This window comes from Podarcis bocagei (assembly GCF_964188305.1).
Source record: "Podarcis bocagei genome assembly, chromosome: 3".
Classification (NCBI taxonomy): domain Eukaryota; kingdom Metazoa; phylum Chordata; class Lepidosauria; order Squamata; family Lacertidae; genus Podarcis; species Podarcis bocagei.
This window is the reverse complement of record NC_138127.1, coordinates 89932542-89956217: the sequence shown is the minus strand read 5'-3', so window position 1 is coordinate 89956217 and position 23676 is coordinate 89932542. Positions and strand designations below refer to the sequence as shown.

Here is a 23676-nt window from a genome sequence, read left to right as displayed (position 1 = left end):
TCTAGTCCAACACAATTCAATGAAGGCATATTTTGCCCAACACGGAATTCAAGCCCATGACCCTGAGATAAAGAGTCCCATGCTCAACTGAAGTGAATTTTAAAAAAACAACAACACACATTTTAATGAGAAGCCCAAAATTGCCTGATAAGAACCTATGCTAGTGGTAGCTGAGGCTATAGAGAGAGGCAAAATAAAAGGGGCCTAAAGAAACCAGAAGTCAGGCAGACTGTTGAAGTCTATAAGGTAAGTCTATGGTTGAGAACAATGAACACACAGAATGTTAGAATGTCAGTTGGAGGCAAAAGAAAAGGAAATAATCAATACTCATGTTTTTTTGTTGATATGGACCCCTACCTAGTCAAATAGGTGGGTATAGTGTTGCTGTTGTTGTTTTGAATTCCAGTTCTTTTCCACTTTATTTGTACAACTTTTTATGATAAATCCTCATTTAGGGTGGTAGCTGTTCCCCTTCTTCCACCCAAAAATCAGCTCAACAACTTTGCACCCCCCGAAAAAATGGGGCTTTCCCCCTCCACCCAAAACGAGGATATCCTCACTTCTAAAAAAAGCTCAACGATTTTGACATGAACCCCCCCCCCCAAAAAAAGGCGGTAGATCACTGACAGTTTTTAATTCTGTGAGTAGATCACAGTCTCTTGGGAGTTGGCCACCCCTGAACTAGTAGTTGCACTGGGAGGAAATCTTTTCTGAAGCTACTATTTGCATTGGGATCCCTCCTTAGTGCCTATGGGGAGTTTCCCCCTTAAGCAAAATGTCTTTACTTCTGAGTAAATATACTCACGATTGTGCTGCATGTTTCCTTAAGAAACCATTTGTTCCCCTTATTTCCTGACACATCATTATGGGCATGGCATTTTAACTATATCAGAAAGGGTGGGTAAAAGCCTTTCCACTAACGTATCCACCATAATCCTAAGAGTATCTCATTGCCAACACCCGCTGGGTTTCTGATGTGCCCTGGGTCAGTAGGAGCCTGGGAAACAGCCAACTAGGAATTTTCTGACGTCTGGCAAGCGGCCTATGCCTGGTTAATAGATTACGCCCCCTCCCCCCCCCAAACCCTTTCCCATACCTTTCGGTTTACAAGGATTCAGAGTAGTGTAAATGGCGTAGGCACTAAGATTAAGCAAAGAGAGCGAAATCCACTTCTAACTAGAAACCAACTCCACTTCTGTGTAGCTCAGTAGACATCTGGAATTAACGCTAGCAGAGCTACCGTTTCAACATTCTAGTTACACGTTTCCAAACTCCCTAGTTAGTCCATATTCAACAGAAAGCCTGCTCAATAAAGGGCACCCGCTTCCTCGCAGACACATACAACCGCCTATCGAGGGCTATTCCAGGCTGTTGCTATTTCGGGTTGGGATGCAGTTACACACCAGCAAATTTGAGCAGCACAATTCAAGTTGATTTGGTGCTCTTGCGCAACTTCCCCCAATGTGTCTTGTCTTTTTGCAGTAAGGAAAGGGACAGGGGTATGCACAAGAATGTGAGGGGAAACTCTTGCTTTGACGCATTGGGAAGCATGCAAATTAAATAGCCAATATCTGGGCAAACAAATTAGGTTGAACGCTGAATAAACAGAGAATCCCTATTCTGTGAAAGTGCTAATTAAAAGGCACTTGGCAGTGGTCTTGAATACCTCTTTCAGTTTTTGAAAAAACTGTCTGATAGCCTGAAAATGTAGATGCTGTAACCTTATTGATTTCTAGCCAATGTCATTCTTAAATGTGAAAAGGATCTGGGTGTCTTAGTGAACCACAAGCTTAACATGAGTCAACAGTGTGATGCAGCAGCAAAAAAGCCAATGCTGTTCTAGGCCATGGAGGAAAGGGTAACAATTCTCCCCCCATGCCCACTCTGATCCCTTTTTCTTTTCAGGGGCTCCTCCCATCTGATGCTATTCACGCTACACACACAGCAAAGATGTATTGAACATCATGCATAGTTTCGCCCTAAGGCTTGTTGTTTTCCATATATTCTGCTCATGAATAATTGTAGTTGGGGTTGCAGCCTAACCAGTCCTCAGCCCCTATTTAAGCCCAGACAACAGAGATGAACAACTTCTATGCCTTCATTGTCACTTACAACTATCAAGTCTTTGTAACTTTCACTATATGCAACCAACGTTAAAGTGTAACTTGCATTTGTATCGGCAACCGTAGTGTGTTTCTTCCCCTTAATGTTGGAATCGTTTAATGTGGTCTCATTTAATCGGATGCAAACAAGTAGCCTCGTTTGCGAATGAGCCAGCGTGCTCTTCTCATACACTCATGCTAGGTTCCCAAAAAGTGTTACTTGCCATCTTAAACATCAATGTCTGGTTTGCAGCAGTTCATTAAGATGCCTGCAGATGCATAGACGACCTCACTTTAGTATGTGACCTTTAGTATGTGACCTTCAAAACGTTTTTCAGAGTTCATGTGTCTGTCACTTGTTAGAGGCCAGTGCAGCTGGCTAGCTCCAGTTTAAAATGGGATCTACAATGTCATCTTCTTGGGGCTAACACTAGAATTAGTCCTCTTGAAGGAGGGAGGGAGATAAATACATTTTCTCCTGTGCAATATCCATTATTTTGAGTGGGATTTGCACAAGAAACATTTGGTGGTGTATTGTGTTCATTCATATCAGCAGACATGAAGTAGGCAGTTCCCCCTTCTATTTTTCTAACGATTTCTCCCCACACACCTTTTGTTTATTTGTATCTAAACTGTAATTCCAGCAGGAGTTCAATATGCAGAATTTTCATGTGAGATCATTGCAGCAGACATCTCGGAGGAAAACGTTATATCCATTTAATAATTTCCAAATACTTAAAATACTTTAAAAATAGGATCCGACTCAACTATATTTGTATGTAACGTGCATTAACTCAAGTCTGGGCAATTCTTATTGTTTGGCATGACCATGTTTCTCGACTTCATTAATATGCATCGTGTGAGTTGACACAATCAGTGAGATCTGGCTTCATGCTGATGCCAGTGAGGGCAATTGAGACTAACAACAAGTGAGGTCAATTTAAATAAACATTCACACACAATAAAATGGAGGACATATATTTGATTTAATGTCCTCTGTGCGTGCAATCCAATTCTGTAGATTGTAGTTATTGTGTGACATTACAGCCATACCTCGGGTTACAGACGCTTCAGGCTGCGTTTTTTTGGGTTGTGGACCGCCGAAACCTGGAAGTACCGGAACGGGTTACTTCTGGGTTTCGGCGGTCACACATGCGCAAAAGCACCAAATCGCAACCTGCGCATGCGCAGACTCGCCGCTGTGGGTTGCGAACACTGTGGGTTGCGAATGTGCATTCCTCACGGATCACGTTTGCAACCTGAGCGTCCACTGTATATCATTGGTGTCCAAATTTCACTGATGTTCATTAGCCAACAATGGTTCGCGTGGAATATTTGTGCGTAGGTCACCAGGCTATTGTGTGATGTTAAGGAAAGACTACAGAAAGCTGCCTTATACCAAGACACACCACTGAGCCATCGAGTTCAGATTTCTCTACTTTAACTAACATTGGCCCTCCAGCGTCACAAAAGGGGCAATTCTTAGCACTTTCTGGATATGAAACCTGGCACCCTTTTACATGGGGAGGATCCACTCCAGCACAGAGCGATAGGCCTTTCCTTTAAACGTGTGGCACAAAGCTGCACGAGGAAGAAGGTGCAAAAACTTTGACTCTTAACAAGTACAAAATGCGATTCAGCCTTCTCCATGATCAATCTTTGGGAGCTATAAATCCACTATAAAAATATGCATGTAATACATGTACTGCATACCAAAAAATACCAGTTTTAAAGACTGAGAACTGTTGGAAGTATCAAAAGCCCACCAAATACTCGAAACTGCTGTGTCCCCCCCTTGAATCAGATTTTACTGCTTTAAAGCCCAAGCATCTTTATATTAAAATTTAGGTTTTAAACAGAATTGCTCCCAAGTGGTGACTTGTTCTACCCAGCTTTGATCTGCAGGCACTTTCTGTGGTTGAATTAGAAACTCCTGAAAAGAGGGGCGAGAAGCTTGCAGAGGAATCTAAAATAGTAGTTATATTTTCAACAGGCAGAATATAATCCTTTTACCTTAAATGTATTGAAAAACATATTGTGGTCTATTTGACTGTGTTTAGATGATCAAAATGTATTAATACTTTCCCACTGTGGAAACTTAATATAGTTCTGAATTCTAATAAAGCATATTAATGTTTTTTAAGTGTCTGTAATACAAATCTTTCTGGAACTTAAAAACCTTTTTTTTTTAAGCAAAGATTTCTGCATAAGCACTTTCAAGGCAGTATATTTTCCTGGAATCTTAGGATTGTATATTAAAATTACGAAGGAAGTCTGTATGTAAAAAGCAGGCTGCAATGGCAGATCTTCCTATGACAATTAATACAGCATGGGCAAACTATCCAGTTTCAGAGTGTGTGTATTGCAAAAGAATTGCACTGGAAAAACCAGGGGAACGTTTAGAAATTACAGTGAGGTAATGGACCCAAGCTCCCTGTTTAGGGATCTTGGTAGAGTAATATAATTTTCTTCTTCGCTGCATTGCATTAGTCTACTGGGTAAGGTGGTTTTCATTAATTAGATGTAAATGTTTGCCAAAAGAAAATCCCAGAGAAAATGCTCATTAAGACAGGATGTTAAGCAGATTATGTATATTATGTGGCAAAATTGCAACATCTGGTTTATGGATTATATTTCATGCAGATTGATATTTTAGGGGTCTTATGCCATAGCTGCTTTTTTATTAAAAAAAATACGTAGTATTTAGTACTGCACATATGGGAATCTCCTTTTGTAACTTGCACAGCTCCAAGTGCCATTAATACCAGTTAATTTGATTGGAGTATTTTCTCATGCCACTATTCTCCACTATACAGTGGTACCTCGCAAGACGAATGCCTCGCAAGACAAAAAACTCGCTAGACGAAAGGTTTTTCCGTTTTCGATTTGCCTCGCAAGATGAATTTCCCTATGGGCTTGTTTCGCAAGACGAAAACGTCTCGCGACTTTGTTTCCTTTGTCTAAAAACAAAGACATGTTTTGTTTATAAAGTTAATTTATTTTCCCTTCAGTTTTTGAACTTCTCTTTACAGTATGTGTGACTTTAAAGAGCAGTTAATAAACTGTTGTTGTACCAAATTTGGCTTTGTTTGGACTTTTTTTGACCATAGGAACGCATTAATTGATTTTCAATGCATTCCTATGGGATTTCGTGATTCGCAAGACGAAAAATTCGCTAGACGACAAAACTTGCGGAACGAATTAATTTCGTCTTGCGGGGCACCACTGTATCCTAATGAGTATTCTTCTTCTTTGGGGATCACTCGTAGCCGAGTAAGATTGTCTTCCATAAACATGGTTTTAAAAGTGAGTCTGTAAGTGACTGTGGAGGCCAATTCTGGATCTAGACATCCTTCCACAGTGAGGACATAGGGTTCCGAGTAGGAGTTGATCACGGTGAGGGTTTACCAAGTGTGCCTTCCTCTTAGCACCTTTCTCCCTTTCATCCTGAGTTCAAAGTATGGCCACAGCCATACTTCACCCGTTTTATCCCTCCCTTCATTTCCTTCCATTTCCTTTGTATTTTCTTCTGTTATGGGCTCCTTGGGGCAGCGCCATACCTATGTATGGTTCAATATAAATACTGGTTGTATCCAGTGGTTCCGCTTGTAATCTTTGATCCAGCAGAACAGGGAGGGAGGCTGCTTTCACTGATTCACCCTTGCAGCCCCTAGCATGCTGTTCCAAATTAACTCCCAATCCTCTCTTGAGCAGATTTGCAGGGATAGAGGCGAGATGGGGGCTGCATGGGGGAAGGACGTGCATGCAAAAATAGCTTTCTTCCCCCTTTCCGCTGAATCAAAGAGCCTTCTGCCATCAGAGGAGCACCATTGGGTACAACTCAGTAATAAGCAAAGCATTCTTGTTGATTGAAAGCTTCATATTGTCAAAGCCTTTCGGCATACAGTGGTACCTTGGTTCTCAAACCTAATCTCTTCCGGGAGTCCGTTCAACTCCCAAAGCCATTTGAAAACAAAGGCACAGCTTCCAATTGGCTGCAGGAGCTTCCTGCACTCAAGTGGAAGCCACATTGGACATTCGGCTTCCGAAAAACGTTCGCAAACTGGAACACTCACTTCCTGGTTTGCGGCGTTCGGTAGCCGATTTGTTCAGGAGCCAAGCCGTTCGGGAACCAAGGTACCACTGTATATCACTCAATGTTGCAGTCATTAGCTCATGAGTTTCCAAGTTTACATTTGTTATTCTTTTTAACTGGGTGAGGGAGAAAGTACATGTTCAGTTGGTTAATTCCGTGTTGTTTTGGTTGTCTGGCTAATTGGTAACTGCAAAATTTCTAATTCGTAGATGCACTCAGATGATATGCCATCTGTCTCCTTAACTTCTTGTGCAAACATAATTATGACTCATGGAAACCCTCTCCTGGGGACTGAGAGACCCTCTTGAAAAGCATGGGGTACGTCGTGCTGGGGCACTGCATTTGGAGGGAAGAATAACCAAAACTTGGGTGGTGGCAGCTGGCAAGAGTTTTGCTTGTTCAAGCTACATCTGCCATATTTGAGGTAATCCTCCATCCCACGCCAGCTCCGTGTGCCATACCCTAGACCTTCTGTGAGGGTCTCCTCGCCCCCAAAAAAGGCTTTTCTTGTTCATAGGGACCGCAGCAGGGAAGAAGAGGTGGGAAAGCCCCCATACTCAGACTTACCTGGTGGAACAAGAGTCCACTTGGACAGCTTTGAATGCAGCTAAAGGAATTTGCATTCTCCCTGTTACTGGGTGGTCAATTCGCTGCAGTAGAACAACGTTGTACTTTGGATAGCTCTTCGAAAACAAGGTTTTAGAAATTGTCTATTGAACTAATGTTTTAGATTGTGCTTAGTTGTTTGCATTTACTAACATTTCAGCTGCATGTGTGGTAGTAATTGCATTCAGATGTGTACACTGCAAGAATCGTTTGCCTATTTTCTGCATCAAACATGGTCATTGCTGGCAGATCTCTAACCTTCAGAAACCTCTCTGGAAATGATCATTTCCATCCATTCCAGTGGATATTCCATTTCTAAAAAACCCGCCATTAAAAATATTGTAACCTGAATTGGCCTTTCATTTTAAGATCTAAACTCAAACTAATTCGCTAAGAACGTGGGCAACTCAATGAAGTATGAAAACCAATCTCAATATATATGTTACAGTGAGTGTCCAAAATATGATGAATTTTGACTTGTGAACATTGATAGGTCCAGTTAAACCTTGGAAGGCTGCAGTCCTATACCCACTTACCTGGAGTAAGCCAGTGTTTTGTTGTAGAATCATAGAATCATAGAGTTGGAAGAGACCACAAGGGCCATCGAGTCCAACCCCCTGCCAAGCAGGAAACACCATCAGAGCACTCCTGACATATGGTTGACATATGCAGCCCAGGGTTCAAATTCCCACATAGCCATGAAGTAAATTGGGAGGCCTCAGACCAGTCACTATCTCTCAAGCATAGCCTACCTCATAGGGTTCTTGTGAGGAGAAAATGAGAAGAACTATTTTTCCTACCTTGAGCTCATGGGAGGATAGGTTTGATATGAATGAAATAAGCCCCATTTAGATGATGGGCCTTACTTCTAAATAGACATCCATAGGCTTGTCCTAGAAGTGTCTAAAACAGGGGTGGCTAACCTGTGGCCCTCCAGATGTGGTGGGACTCCAGCTGCTATTAGTCCAAGCCAGCATGACCAATGGTTAAGGAAGCTGGGATCTGTAACCCAGCAACACCTTTAGGACTGCAGGTTAGCCACCCCTGGTGTAAAATTCATTACACCCCTGATGTAAAACATCATTGTTGGATGTTAAAGTAACCTAAATGTGAATATAGCATTCATTGGCATAGGCTAAGAAGTGGAATACGAGTGTTCCTTATATATTTCAGACCTTCTCTCCATTACTTTGCATTTACATACTGAACGTTGGTCATAATTTCAGTTGGCATTTTCTTAAAGAGGGGAAGAGAAAGAGGGTTTGCTGCATTTATCTCCATCTACTGAAGTGTGTATATGTTTATTTTTCCTTTGTTAACTTTTGTGTATATGTTTACTTTTTTGTCCAAAGCTTAGTGCATGTTTATTTACAGCTAGCTTTAAATACTAATCAATGTAGGGTTTTTTTTAAAAAAAAAATAAATACTCCTAAAATATGTGCATTTGGTATTGATACAAGTGGTCAATGAACAGTTAATTGCAATTTGTCGTTAGCAAGCACCTCCTCAGTTATTGCAGACACAAATAAAAGGCAATACTTGGAGAAGGGTTGATTATTTATTGTAGGCCCTATAGCATGCTTTCCAAATATAGCCAACTGGAAGTTGTTGTTCATGGTGGTGGCGTTTCAATATGTGTGTTAAACATAAAAATAAATAAATCAATATTCAAAACCAACAAAGCAGCATTAGATAAACATACAAATGATCACAGGCATCCTAACATTGTCAAGTTCCAGTATACCCATCCCTCCTGCTTCCCATATATCAGAATAAATATCCAGTATTTCGACAGTTGTCCATTAACAATCCAGTGTTGAATATAGTGTGCCAGTGTGTTTTGTTCAGTCCAACACAAGCCAAATGGAGTTAGGGAGAAGAGGAAGTTGCTTGTGACAAAGTCTGTTTTTCTTCCTTTCTTTTAACATGTAATACCCATTTATTCCGGCTCCATTTTCCGTGACCTTGCAGTAAATTTGAGGACGTTTTTCTACACGCAAAAGCATTTCACTTTGTTCTTAGCAATGACATTTAAAAATAGAGATGGTCAATATGCATTACGGCTGAGATGGAGCTGTCTGTTTAATATTGATTTCTGTTCCAAGTGCCCTCCAAGCACGTTTATTTGGGTGAAAATGATCTATGAAATATGTAACCAGATTAAACAGCCTCTCTTTTAAGAGGGTGGGGGGAATACATCTGCAATCACTAAGGACACTGTTGACATGGAAATGAGTGCTTTCCCTTGACTGAACAAGGCTCTATGAGGGAGCAAGAAAATAGCATTGTTTCTTTGAAGATAGCTTTTCATTTATAATTCTGGGGTGAACAGGAAGTTGTTAAGATATTACTAGAATTCTTATAGTCTTGCAAGCTGTTAATGTTGAAAATGTATGCATAGATATATAGGATTGTATCCAGTGCTGCAGTTCTGTTCAAGCAAGAGACTTTCCCATCCTCTTCTGCTGTGGGATACACCCTCAAAATCTGGGATTCTTATAGTCTTGCAAAGTGCTAATGAAGAAAATGAGATAAGATGTATAGGGTTTGCTCCAGAGGCACCAGGTTTGGAGAAGTCTGGTACACTGAAATTTTCTGCGTCATTCTGAACCAATCAATTCTCTCCTCCCCACCTAAGCAAAAACTGGTTGGGGTTTTTTAATCCCCCCCCCTTTCCAGTTTATAGCAGAGCAGAGTGGAATTTTGTCATGGCAAAAGAGGCCCTAAATCCATGCTTTTTTTTCTCAGTTAGCTGTATGTAGGAATAGACATTCCAGGACCTGTAAAAAGCAGGCTTGGAGTTACCACCTGTCAGCTGATAGGATGTTACTTCATGTCTGCCTATCAGCACAGGGCCAACCCACCCATGAGGTGCAAGGTGAGGTGACTGCCTCAGGCAGCAAGATCCACAGGGGCAGCAGATCTCGCTTCTAAGGAATGCATCACCCAGTGATGGTGATGATGATGCCTCAGTGGTAGCAACAGCAGCAGCACGCTCCTTGGAGGTGGGATCTGTCGTCTCCTCAGCAGCAGCCCCCTCCCCACAGCAGCCTCTTGGCGAATAGGAGGCACTGCTGGTCTCCTCACACCCTTGTTCCCAGTGAAGTTCTTCATTTCCCCCTTTTTCCTGATGTAGATCTTCGCTCACCCCTTCTTTCCTGGCGGCCATTTTGTGGTTCATGTCAGGTGCATCTTGGGCCGGCCTTGGATCAGTAGCACTTCAAAACACTGGGCAGGGCTCTGTGCAAGGCCTATGTGGTACCTTGAAGACCCAGTGATCATCACCTGACAAAGCGATGTTGGGTGATAGGCAGGTGGTCAGCTTGTCCACCCAGAGGTGGATCTAGGGGAGTATGACCAATGTGGTCCCAATGGGTGTGGCGTTTTTGGGGCACCACAACTATGACATACAAATTGAGAGGGGGTGGTTGAATATATTTCTATGCACCCCAGGCTTGAAACATTATGAACTTCAAAAAGTTTCTAATCTATAGAATTTTTGCTTTTCTTTCCGTTATTTTTAATGTTTACGTATAAGGTTTTTAACGCTCATTGGAGGAAGCCTCGGCGACATTGGAAAGTCAGCCATGCAGCAAAATGTGGATGTGATAATTAAAAATGAAGGGCTGGAAGGAATTGCAAAAAAGTTGAATACAACGGGGCAAACACTGCAAATAATAATCGATGGGCTAACTCAACCTGAAGGCTTTGACATCCGACAAGGTAAGAGATTTGAAGGCATCCGCAGTTTCACGTTTTGTCTGCTTGTGTTCTTATTTATTAAGCCAGTGTCGTGTTTAGATGGATGGATGGAGCGGACAACTCCCCTTAAGTTGTCCGGGGCAAGAAAGCATTGTGTTACTCTGTGGGTTGGGTAGCATGTGTTAGTTTTGTAATTAAGAAATTTGAATCCTGCCTCTAAATCATGGTCCTTGAAAGCCCTAGGAGGACAGACCTCACAAATCAGAGTGCTTTAGTTTGCTTCCACACAGGATGTGTTTATCGATCCCTAACCTGCTTGGGCCAGCTCTAGTGGTCCAACCTTCTTTGAAGATGGATTGTAAATCTTCTCCCTTTTCCCTGCTTGAATAATGCAGAAAATGTGAGACTGAGAAGCAAATGATTTGTGCTGTGCACAAATGTAACATTCTGTTTTGAGGGCCAGGCTGGGCTGCATGCTTCCTGAAGGTTAGGGGCTCAGATCTTTCCTACAATGGAAAGCTATCTGTTTAGGAAATAAAGAGTGAAGCATGCACTCTGAAGAACAGGGAAACAGTGGGTTGGATCCATGAAAAGACCACTGTTCCCCCCCCCCCGCCCCGAATGCTCTGGGGATTTTCTGGTGCAGCCTGGGAGGTAGCATTGAGAGCTGAGGGGGAAAGGAGGAATCAGTGAAAATTGTCTTCCTCCTACCTCTGGTAGGGTGTCCCATGAGTTAAACTCTGCTCATGGGAAGTCTGGATCCAACCCAATGAAACTGGTAAAACTTTTTTTAATAAAAAACCCCACGTACCCAATTTCTGCCTGTCATTCCCCCCCGCCGTGCACCTCAGAAAAATAGCAAGCCCACCAAACTCCCTTATAATGGGACTCCTGTTGCCACGGTATATATTTAGGCACCAATAACACAGTTCAGAAGCAATTGTGCATAATTATGTAAAAGCCATATATTTTTAAAACACTCAATTATCTGCTTAGCCGAACATAAGAAAGTAAAAACGTTTTGGGTTGCCAGCATCAGTGAAGAGAACTAATAAAACTAATGGGGAATAAAGCATATGGTCTTGCAGCCTATGTCTTAATTAGGCAATGGACTGAGCAAAACTACAACCTTCTTCATGTGCAAATGTTTAACAGCTGATCATATATTTGGAGCAAATCAGGGGTAGGGGATGCAGTGGCTCTCGGACGTGCCAGGAATAGCTTTTTGTTGTTTTTTAAGAGCAGTTTGTAAAATATATATAAGTGGCTCTTGAGTTGCTGCCTAAGCCCATCTCCGCTACAACCATTAAACACTATTTACTTAGGGTTTAGGGGTTTTGTTATTTTTATTTTGGGGGGAGAAAAACACTGGAAAGTGCCTGCACTGCATAGTGTAATATTGCAAGAAGCTTAACTGTTTGGGAGTTGAGTAATTAAGTTCATTCCTTCGCTGGAAACTTTAATGTCATGCAGTCTACGGCTACCCTTGACTATATAGGGTCTCCTTCCCCGCCTTTCTTCCACAAAGCTTTCCAAAAATATTAGAAACATTCCCACTGATTTCAGGTGACGCCACCACCTTGTATTTAAAAATAAATACATGTTTTGAGCATCACTTTTGATTCCAAGACTTAGGATTTGAGTTGGGGTTTTTTTTCTGCTGGGAAATTTGAACATGTCCCTGCTAAACCCACTGTGACAGTGTGTTGGGAGATGCGTAAAACTGTGGTCTAAAAATAACAAGCACTTGGTGAAATTGAACAAAGGGAGTCTCAAGCAAAGTTCTGCATTTCCTCAAAGTAGCATACAGTTGGAACCGTGAAATCACACGATGTACAATTCTTGGGATTCTACTGTTTTGGAAAAGAAAGAGAAATACCCTTCTTGCAGAAGGGAAAGGGCTTGGTTGGAATCCCGTCGCAGATGAGTTAGGCCCCCATGTCAAGGGAGGTTTTGAAATATGACACCCTAAACCTGCAGTCTGAAATTGTACCCTTGTACCATGTGACTTGGGACGCAGGTGGCGCTGTGGGTTAAACCACAGAGCCTAGGACTTGCCGATCAGAAGGTTGGCGGTTCAAATCCCCGCGACGGGGTGAGCTCCCATTGCTCGGTCCCTGCTCCTGCCAACCTAGCAGTTCGGAAGCATGTCAAAAGTGCAAGTAGATAAATAGGTACCGCTCCGGCGGGAAGTTAAAGGGCATTTCCGTGCGCTGCTCTGGTTCGCCAGAAGTGGCTTAGTCATGCTGCCCACATGACCCGGAAGCTGTACGCTGGCTCCCTCGGCCAATAAAGCGAGATGAGCGCTGCAACCCCAGAGTTGGCCACGTCTGGAGCTAATGGTCAGGGGTCCCTTTACCTTTACCATGTGACTTATCTGAATGTGCAGATTAACGTGTGCCTAAGTCTCCAAATATGATTCTGAAATACCATTTGCACTGAAGAGCAACACCTTAAAACGTAGTGTTATTGTCCTGTACAGGTGGGACCTGCAACAGAATGTTGCACGGTTTAGAATCCCACTCACCTGTGCCCAGGTCCAGAATACTCTGATCCATCCATTTCCCTCCCCAACTTTCAAGATTTACTCCAACAGTGAGTCAGCAGTCCAAGCCCTCTGAGCATTCTCTGCCCTCATTTCTAGGGGGCCCCATCTTAGGGAGAGTTATAGTCCAACACTGAGAGGACCCTAGGTTGGGAGAAGGCAATCTTACTACTTTAGAACTAGGGAGACCTTATTCTGGATTCTGCCACACTTATTTATGATCTCCAGCAGTGAATTATTCTGGGAAGCTCTGTTTGCTGCCCCCTCTGTTAAGTTGCAACATATAACATAGTTGTAGCTTTTAATTAAAGGTAAAGGTAAACGTACCCCTGCCTGTACGGGCCAGTCTTGACAGACTCTAGGGTTGTGCGCTCATCTCACTCTATAGGCCGGGAGCCAGCGCTGTCCGCAGACACTTCCGGGTCACGTGGTCAGCGTGACAAGCTGCATCTGGCGAGCCAGCGCAGCACACGGAACGCCATAGCTTTTAATTAGTTATGTGTTAACTACCACAATAGTCTTTTGGCTCAGCAGTCGAGTAAAGTTTTTTTTTTCTAATGAGGCTGGATAGCGTCTTGAGGACCAAGAAAGCCTGGTTTATATTTAACATGGCTGACTTTAAAATGTCTGGGCTTCAAAAAGAACCCCATCATCATCATTCTTTTTTTACACAATACATAAAACAGTAATATTCATCAAGTCTTCATTCATTATACAGAAATTACTCTGGTGTCAGAGGGTAATATTCTATTTCTTTTGGAATCATGTGGAGCTGTTTCATCTCTGATTGTGTCACCTCTAGCACTGCTTTCCCTTTATTTTTACATTGGGTGTTGCCATCCTAACACATTCTAAACCTATGCCAACACTTGAACGAGCCCTTTTGGATATCTGTTGTGCATTCCCATTGTCCTTTATAATAATGTTTCTTAAACCGAAGGACCTGATGCTACAATTCCCCATTCACTAAAGCAACAGGATTTGCTGTTTTGTCCAGGGCTTTAATATGTGTGCTGCGGCTAATAAAATCCCCATGTATATATACCAAAAAGTTAATAGGTGTTGAATGAAGCTTACTCCCTAGGAGGTTTGCTGAGGACTGCAACCCTAAGGAACCTTCTGTTCTGGAGATGTACAGACTGTGCAGCCATGGCAGCAGCCAACCACCTCTGAATTTTGGGGGGGTATGAATAGGTGTGTGTTTCATTGGTTTATAATGTCACCAGAGTGTTTTAGGTGAACTGCCTGTTTATGTAGACCACAAGCATTGAAATATAATAAAAATTATAATTATGATTATACAGCTGTATTATGAGCCATCTATAAGCAGGAGTGTGTGTGTACACGCACACAGGCTTGAACAAACAAGAGTTGTATGCCTGGACGACCAAACTGCACCCCTGTTTTTTCCAAGTTACAGATAGTTTTTTGATGCTAGGTTTAACATATAACGTGAACCACTTTGAGCAGCAAATGCAGATTTTAGCAAAACAATAATCTACTGTAGTTTTGCCTCAAACCACACTGCTCACACTGCCCTAAACTCACCCCTGAAACCACCCCACGGTGCCTAGTATTCACAATGGAAGGAAATCTTCTTTTGGTATGGTGGCTTGCCTCCCATTGCAAGTAACAGACATGAGAGGTGGTGATTCCAGTCTGGAGCATGGTGGGGCAAAAGGTTACAAAAAGAATTAATTCCATTTCATGGTACCGGTCAGCTCACCCTGTCCTGCTGACTATTAACTTAAAAACAAAACAAAACACCCCACTAAGTTCAAGAACAAATTGCCTAAGAAACATTGCCCTTAACAGAGATGCTGAATATATTTTCTAAGTCTGTCGGAAGCTGCTCAGAGTGGCCGGGGCAACCTAGTCAGGTGGGTGGCATATGAATAATAAAAGTATTGCGATTATCATCATCAAGCACATGGCCATCTGCAGATTGCCCATCATGCACCTTACCTGAATAACTTTTAAAAAAAATGTTTCCTCCTTACGTCACAGATTTTGATAAACCTGATTTCAAGAGGAGCATCGTTTGTCTTGAAGACTTAAAAGTTGGAACTGTCCTGACAGGAAGAGTTGTGAATGCTACTCTCTTTGGAGTCTTTGTTGACATCGGCGTTGGCAGAGCAGGATTGATTCCCATTCGGAACATAACCGAAGACAAGCTTTCCAAAGAAAAGAAAAGGAGGAGTCTTGGCCTGGGCCCGGGAGAAAAAGTTGAAGTCAGAGTACGTGAAATTGACATTCCACGATCCAGAATAACACTGGACCTTATACGTGTCTTGTGAGCAGTTTGTTGGCACTTTTCATTCCAAGGGCTACCATCTTATCACGACGACCAGAGCGCAGCTGAAAAACGAGGACCAATTCAGGCTGTCAGCAGCCTAGACCAGCTCAGAATCTGGCCAGAAATTTGCACAGAGACTCCTGACTGTATGAAACAATGCTGTGATTTGTGGCAGGGTTGAGCAACCTGTGGCCTTCCAGATATGGTTAGACTCCAACTCCGGTCCATCTCAGCTGGCACAGACAGCGGCCAGAGATGATGGGAATTGTAGTTCGACATCTGGAGGGCCATCCCTGATTCATTATGTGGGAGGCTATAAACGTGGCTACTGCAGGTTGTATGAGCCAGTAAAAAATTGTGAAAAATCCAAATGGCTTTTGAATTCCAAGACATGATTCTGTGGGGCCCACTAAGTGTCTGAACTGAGCCTTAGTTTCTCCAGCAGAGGAAAAATGACTAAATCTAGCAATTTAAAACTGCCAGTTCATGTTTAGATGCAGAAATTCTTGATTTCTAATGGTTTCATCTACCTTTCCTGTACTTGCATGTCTTTCCTTGTGGAGATGGACAGAAATACAGTGCTGGAACAATTGAACAGGCCTTAGATCAGGCTTCCTCAGACTCGGCCCTCCAGATGTTTTTGGCCTACAACTCCCATGATCCCTAGCTAGCAGGACCAGTGGTCAGGGATGATGGGAATTGTAGTCTCAAAACATCTGGAGGGCTGAGTTTGAGGAAGCCTGCCTTAGATGTATGGAATGTATTGAGCTCCAGAAACTGGTCGGCAGGTCCCACTTTTCCACTTGGCAATTCTATTAGGAGGGCTTATTAAGTCTCCCTCCCCATCCCCCACACTTTCCTGCTCCCCAAGCCAACCTCACTTTTCTACTCATAATCAAAAGGCGTGTCAGAAGCCATCCTAGCTCTCACCCACGGTATCATGTGATGCTGCAATGACATCATGTGATTGGCAGGGGGTTATCCTGCCCACCTGTCAAATTTGGCGCACATGGCTGATCCTGATAAAAGATTAGTTCCATGGAGCCAGAAAGGTTCTACACCCCGATATAAACACATAAAGTAGTACAACCCTGGCAGAGGTTTATTCCGGGGTAGGTTGCATTGGTGGCTTCAGAGTGAGCACTTGTTCTAGACTTGAACCAAAACCTATTAAACTTGGGATTCCTCTTGGAAGTAAGATGAATCCTAAAATAAATGTGCACTCCAAGCAACTGCTTGGTTGGTTGGTTGCGGATTAAATTGTTATCTTCTGTTCAGCTTCAAAAAAGAATATTTCCTGGATCTGTTTCTAAGATGTTTCTTTAAAAGTCAAGGGGTGGGTGGTTGCTAGTTTAAAATTTAAAAAAAAGAAGTTATGCGAAAGGAAGGTTGTCTAAATCCGGGATAATTGTAGGAACTGCAGTGCCATCCTATTGAAATGGGATTTGTAATCAACAAATGCAGATTTTTTTTGTATATATTTTAGCTGCAGGATATAATAATTATTTTTTAATTTACTTTGTTGATAAACAACATGGAAATGTTTTCATCAAGACGAGAAACTTTGTCCAATGATGTCTTTTGAAAATCTTTTTATTAAAAAAATAAATCAATTTTATTCTTTAGTGTTTCCCTCCATCTGTTTCAGCAATTTGTTTGTTTCATTTATATAGCACATTTTTCTTCCGAGGAGCTCAACCTGGCGTGTTCCTGGTTCTCCTCCTCCCCATTTCATCCTCACAAGAGCCCTGTGAAGTAGGTTAGGCTGAGACATGGCGACTGACCAAGTCACCAGTGAGCATCATAGCCAAATTTGAAACCTGGTCTCCCAGGTCCTAGTCCAGCACTCTAACCATTGCACCATCTCTAGATGGCCAGCTTTGCCAGATGGCTACATTGAGAAGGCTGCCTCTTAGAGAAAGTCAGGGCAGGCCTGCAGGTGCTTTCACAAGGCACAGCCTACTTATCAGACGAGACAGCCAAATAATCAATAAGCCTTTCATTCATGCAAGTTCATCAACAGGCAGTGCTTAACTCCTCCTTTACGTAGTACATGCACACACCTCTGTGGCTTTAGCAAGGTGCAATAAATTGGGTTCTAAGTAGTAGGGAGACTTGTTTTAAGCACTTTGTCTCGTGGAAATAAATTTCTAAATGAACTGGGATGGCTGCCAAAATCTGTGCCGCAGGAAAAGCGGTATAAATTATGTCTCGCTCTCCACCCTACATATATTTCGGGATACGCTATTTAGATTAGGGTTGCAGTCATGATTAGCAGGATAGTGTGAAAAACATACTGCCAGTGCTGAAGATTAATAAAAGAACTGGTTCTGCTAGTCCTTCGCCCTTTCACAGCTAATGGAAAACTGCACCTGAGAACACATGATTTGCTTCATAAGAAGACAGGTGAGTTCTGTGTAATTTATACCAGGCAATAAAACGTTTATATAAACACAACAAAGAAATGTGTGTTTGGAGCATTACCCAGATGATTAACTTCTCATCTCAGAATCCTTAATTTGATATGTTTATTCCATAATGGATGCAAAATTAACAACTGTTTCCGTCAGAGCTAGACTATGTCTTCATTCTGTAGACTTAACCCTTCCTCTTCCCTCCACCATAGAAGATTAGTAAAAAGAAGTTCAGGAAGAACTTCTGATAAGTTTTTGGATTTTGATTGGTGAGGCCATCTAAACGTGTGATAAACTTGGAAGAAATAGTTGCCCTTTGATCTGCCCGTGGTATTTTAGTATTTAAAGGGTAAAGGGGACCCCTGACCATTAGGTCCAGTCGTGACCAACTCTGGGGTTGCGGTGTTTATCTCACTTTATTGGCCAAGGGAGCCGGCTACAGCTTCCGGGTCATGTGGCCAACATGACTAAGCAGCTTCTGGCGAACCAGAGCAGTGCATGGAAATGCCGTTTACCTTCCCGCCGGAGTGGGACCTATTTATCTACTTGCACTTTGACGTGCTTTCGAACTGTTAAGTTGGCAGAAGCTGGGACAGAGCAACGGGAGCTTACCCCGTCACGGGGATTCGAACCGCTGACCTTCTGATCTGCAAGTCCTAGGCTCTGTGGTTTAACCCACAGCACCACCTGCGTCCCTATTTTTTTTTTAGTATTTAGTATTTTAGTATTTAGGCATCGGTTTATTGGAGCTATTGGAAGAAAGATGTTTGAAACAGCATTTAGCTTGATAAAGCCATCTTCTTGGGCTTTGCAGGAAACAAAATTGGCTTCTGTCATAAAATATTGGCTTTGTCTTGAACACTTCAATCCTGTGCAAGTTGACTCTGAAGCACGTTTGCGGCTTACTCCCAGGCAAGTGTGCAGAGGGTTGCAGCTCTTCAGTGGAAGAGCTCGTCCTTTGCATGCAAAAAAAAGTTTCCAGGTCGAGCTCGAAACATCTCCTATCTGATAGCCTGGAAAATCACTCTCAGTCTGTGTAGAGCAAGGTTTCCCAAACTTGGGCCTCCAGCTGCCTTTGAACTACAATTCCCATCATCCCTGACTACTGGTCCTGCTAGCTAGGGATGATGGGAATTGTAGTCCAACAACAGCTGGAGTCCCAAGTTTGGGAAACCCTGGTGTGGAGGGAACCTTCCTCTGTTGCCAGCATACTGTGCTGTTGTTTCCTGGACACAGTGGAGGAAAACTAAAATAAGATGCTGTCTTACACTGAGTCAGACTGGCTCAGTATTGTCTACACTGTGATTGGCAGGGTTTCAGAAAGGAGGCACTCCCAGCCCTACCTGTGGATGCTGAAGATTGAACCTGGAACCTTCTGAATTCAAAGCTGATGCTCTACCAAATTGTGTTGAGCTTTCCCTACAACCAAGAGGCATATAAACCTTGTGAACTAAATAAAAATAAATAAATACCACCATGGCCCTTCCAGCCAGTTGCAGGGTGCTAATAATTCCTTCTCAATCCCCATACAATCTGATCAATTAGAATCCTGAATACGAAGCACAAATTGTGAAAATACTAGCCTTTCATCTCTTCTTTCTCACCTTGCAGTGCCTAGTGTCACTAGACATATCCCATGATGTCATTTCCTCACACCTGTTTCATCACCTACTTCTTGCAGTGGTGGGAAAACTTGGTGCACCGTGACATTGTGCGACACATAGCGAAGCACCACTGGGGAGAGGACATGAGGTTGTGGGGCTACCATTAGTGGTGGTTGGAGCTTCATCCAGCTTCTGGGCGAAAGCTAATTTTATCGGGGCAAACTCGCTCACTCCTTCCATCTGGGACAGATATTGTGACCGTAAGGGACAGCACATTTAACACTCCTTGACATCACCTGCTGTTATCGTTGCTGAGCCTCTTTCCTTCCTCGAATGAGATCATCGGTTGGCTGAAGACAAGCTGGCTGGAGCTAAATTCAGACAACAAAGAACCCCGGGGAGGGGAGAGGGATAATGTGCATTTGTGATGACCTCGGCAATACAATATCATTTTCACTAGACAGCCTATATCCACAACGCCACCTCAGTTGACTGTGCACAGTCTCTTGGATTTGCCTTTGATTCTGCTGCCTAATTAGCTACAGCTGCTAAAAGCACTTTCTGACTTCACGTGGCCAAATTGCAGCCCGTCCTGGAAAAATGCAAAAAGTAGCCACGGTGAAGTCAGTGTTTATAACTTCCAGCCTTTGCTTTATTTGAAAATGTGCTGTGCATGGGAAGGAAGCCGTTGGAAATTAAGGGACTCCACCTTGGCAGCTGCTGGCCCCCGTACTTTGCAATCTTTAATCCAGACTGGGCATATGGGACTTCTCCGTAGGACTACAGTGGGAGGGGTGGAGAATGTGGAACTTTAAGCTTTCTGACAAACCAAGAATGTAGCCATTCTCTGTTCACCTTATCAGCACCATGCAGAATTTTATACATGTCCATTATGTTCCCCCTTATTTTTCCGAACTGAAAAGACCCAAATGCTTCCTCACAGGGACTTGTTCCAGTACCTTGGGCAAAGACGTCATTTGAATTTACTGTTGTCAAATTAGAAAGAGAGTCTCACTGGCTGTGTGCACCAGTATAAGAGGGACGCAGGTGGCGCTGTGGTCTAAACCACTAAGCCTCTTGGGCTTGCTGATCAGAAGGTCAGCTGTTTGAATCCCTGCAAAGAAGTGAGCTCCCGTTGCTCTGTCCCAGCTCCTGCCAACCTAGCAATCTGAAAGCACAGCAGTGCAAGTAGATAAATAGGTACCATTGCGAGAATGCTATTAGCTCAAAGATGAGAAAGCGATGAAATACCAATGAAAGAACAATGGCAAGAAAAGTTAATGGAATACGTTGGAAATGGAGAAGCTAACTGAGAGACTTAAAAATAAAGACAATAATGACTTCAGAAAGGATTGGGAACCTTTTAAGATATATATACAGAAACAATACATTGAAATGAACTCACTTGCAAGATTTGAGTAATACACTTACAATGGACAAATACAAATAGTAAATACAAATAAGGACTAAGAGACTAAGTGCAGATTAAGAAATAAGTTTATTTTATCATAGAAGGGATACAAAACTATATTCAAAACAAAAATAATACACTCTAAACCAGAAAGGGAAGTCATGGTATATTGAGTATGTAAAATGTAATTTAAGTTTCTTGAATATGTTAAAATTTGTTTTAAAACCTTAATAAAAATTATTATTTTTTACCATTGCGGTGGCAAGGTAAAAGGCATTTCCATGCGCTCTGTTTTTTGTCATGATGTCCTGTTGCGCCAGAAGTGGTTTAGTCCTGCTGGCCATATGACCCGGAAAGCTGTCTGTGGACAAACGCTGGCTCCCTCGGCCTGAAAGCGAGATGAGCGCTGCAACCCTCTAGTCGCCTTGGACTGGACTTAAGGGGTCCTTTACCTTTTACCTTACCAGTATAAGAACATGCAATTTGTTTTCCTCCCTGACCTCTAACCTAATTAATTCATCCTAAGCACATCCTGATTTTACTTATTTAGAAATCTGATGGTGAAACCTCCATGCAGCAAAATAGTTACATTAGCACATTAGAACCAGTGCTGTTTTTCTAGAAAAAGAGGTGCTGGAACTCACCATGAACTCACCCTTGTTCTCTTATAATGGCAATGGCACCCATCTGAGAGGTGCCAGAACTGAGTTTTGGTAAGTTCTGCCTGAAGAAAAGCCCTGGCTAGAACCCAACCAATATTTTCACACCATGTAATTTTGCCCTCAAAATCTTGTAATTTTGTCAACCTGGGAAGGCAGTCCATGCAGAAGGAAAACTCCGATCCGAAACCTCTGCTGCCTTGCGGAAGAACAAAAGGCTAAGGGATAACCTTATCCAGGGTGGAGCCCCTAAAATGATTGGAGGGCGCCTTGTACACCTCCTTCCAGCAACTCCTGCAGCCAAGCTGGTGCCAAATATATTGCCTGGGCCACATGAAAATGTATTTCCTTTGGACCACATCAGTGAGAAGGGGGTCTTCTCGTCTGAGCAGCCAGAACCCCCCCCCCCGTATGCACTGTTCAGGCTTGCGGCCCAGAGAGGTCATTTCGGTGCAAAGTAGATGTTTTCTTCTCCCCTGGCAGAAATAGAATGATCCTTGTAAAATAACAAATATAATGTTTTTTTGGTATCTGAGGAAAACAAAGAAAGCAATACAATAATTTAGAATAAAAAAATTCCTTCCAGTAGCACCTTAAAGACCAACTAAGTTAGTTCTTGGTATAATTTAGAACTGTGTGAAAAAATAGTAGAAATAATAACACAGCGAGTCTAATCGGAAGTAAAATGTGTTAATTTTGTTTTGTTTTCTTCCTTTTTCTCTCTCTTTTCTCTCGTAATCCCCCCCCCCTTTTCTTTTTCTTCTTTGGTACCTCTTTCTTTGGTCTTTTCCTCTTTGACCTACTAAGAAAGAGGTAAAGAGATAAAACTTAAGTATGAAAACTCGAGTAAGTTAAAAGTGATGTTTTGTAATTTTTCAATTATTGTTCATTTATTGTTAAAGTTGGTCAGTTGTAATGAACTGATGTAGTTATTGTGGGGGGGGGTTGTTACTGTTGAACTCTAAATAAAATATGAATTAATTTTTTTAAAAAAGATAATTTCTTCAAGAAGGCCTTGCCTCCAAATGCTGCTACCATGTAAGAAGAAGAAGAAGAGTTTGGATTTGATATCCTGCCTTTCACTCCCCTTCAGGAGTCTCAAAGCGGCTAACATTCTCCTTTCCCTTCCTCCCCCACAACAAACACTTTGTGAGGTGAGTGAGGCTGAGAGACTTCAGAGAAGTGTGACTAGCCCAAGGTCACCCAGCAGCTGCATGTGGAGGGGAAGAGACACGAACCCGGTTCCCCAGATTACGAGTCTACCGCTCTTAACCACTACACCACAGTGGACGTTTTTTGGAGAACTGGTGGGAAGGAGCATGGATGATGGAAGTAGGCTGTTGGGAACACCAGAAGGGGAGATTTTAATTGAGTTGGAGCAGAGCTTGGGAGCTCTTTTTCTGAGGCATGCTTTACAAACCCTAGAAGGGCACCCCCAAACCTAAGCATGACAAGCTTTGCTGACATCCCTCACCGGAGAACTTCCTGCATTTCCTCTCCTAGCAAACATTCAGTTAGTCATAAAAATAGACCTCAGAGCTTCAGAAAATGATTTATGTCAACCACCCCCTGGCAATGCCCCCCTTCTCTCTGCACCAAACCCTCCAAAGCAGACATCTTGTTTTTCCATGCTGGCTTAAGGTTTGGAAATGGGAAATTTCTATTCTCTTCACAATCAATTTCCTCTTTAGACATTGTGGTTTGGGGTTCCTGACATCATAGTTTGACTATTACAGTCACTTGTGCGCCTGTGCTTTCCCCTCTTGCTTTAAGGAGCAATTGCACCAGATGCTTTTCCAATAAGGGCTGGGAACTCCTTCCATTGTGTGGTCCCTTGTGGTCTGGATTTGGAAAAAACAACAATGCGTTTTCCTTGTTGGAAGGAATCTCTTAAATATCCCTGCTTTAATGATAGAAAATTCGGCTCCCTGTGACAAAATAAATGTGTGCTTTAAGAACATTGGCTGTTTCATACTTAATAAATGCTTACCTTCTGAGAGCCAGTGTGGTGTAGTGGTTAAGAGCGGTAGTCACGTAATCTGGGGAACCGGGTTCGTGTCTCCGCTCCTCCACATGCAGCTGCTGGGTGACCTTGGGCCAGTCACACTTCTGTGAAGTCTCTCAGCCCCACTCACCTCACAGAGTGTTTGTTGTGGGGGAGGAAGGGAAAGGAGAATGTTAGCCGCTTCGAGACTCCTGAAGGGGAGTGAAAGGCGGGATATCAAATCCAAACTCTTCTTC

General features: G+C 42.7%; 1 protein-coding gene across 2 annotated transcripts in view; it reads left to right on the top strand.

Moving 5' to 3' along the window:
- SRBD1 (S1 RNA binding domain 1) overlaps positions 1–16960 on the top strand; it is a 179325-nt gene extending 162365 nt beyond the window's left edge. For both annotated transcript variants that reach the window (XM_081188468.1, XM_081188467.1), the window contains 2 exons: positions 10343–10527; positions 15059–16960. In XM_081188468.1, coding sequence (XP_081044594.1) covers positions 10343–10527; positions 15059–15348 — 475 coding nt within the window. In that variant the 3' untranslated portion in view covers positions 15349–16960. The remainder of the gene's footprint in view (positions 1–10342; positions 10528–15058) is intronic.
- The last annotated feature ends 6716 nt before the right edge of the window (positions 16961–23676 follow it).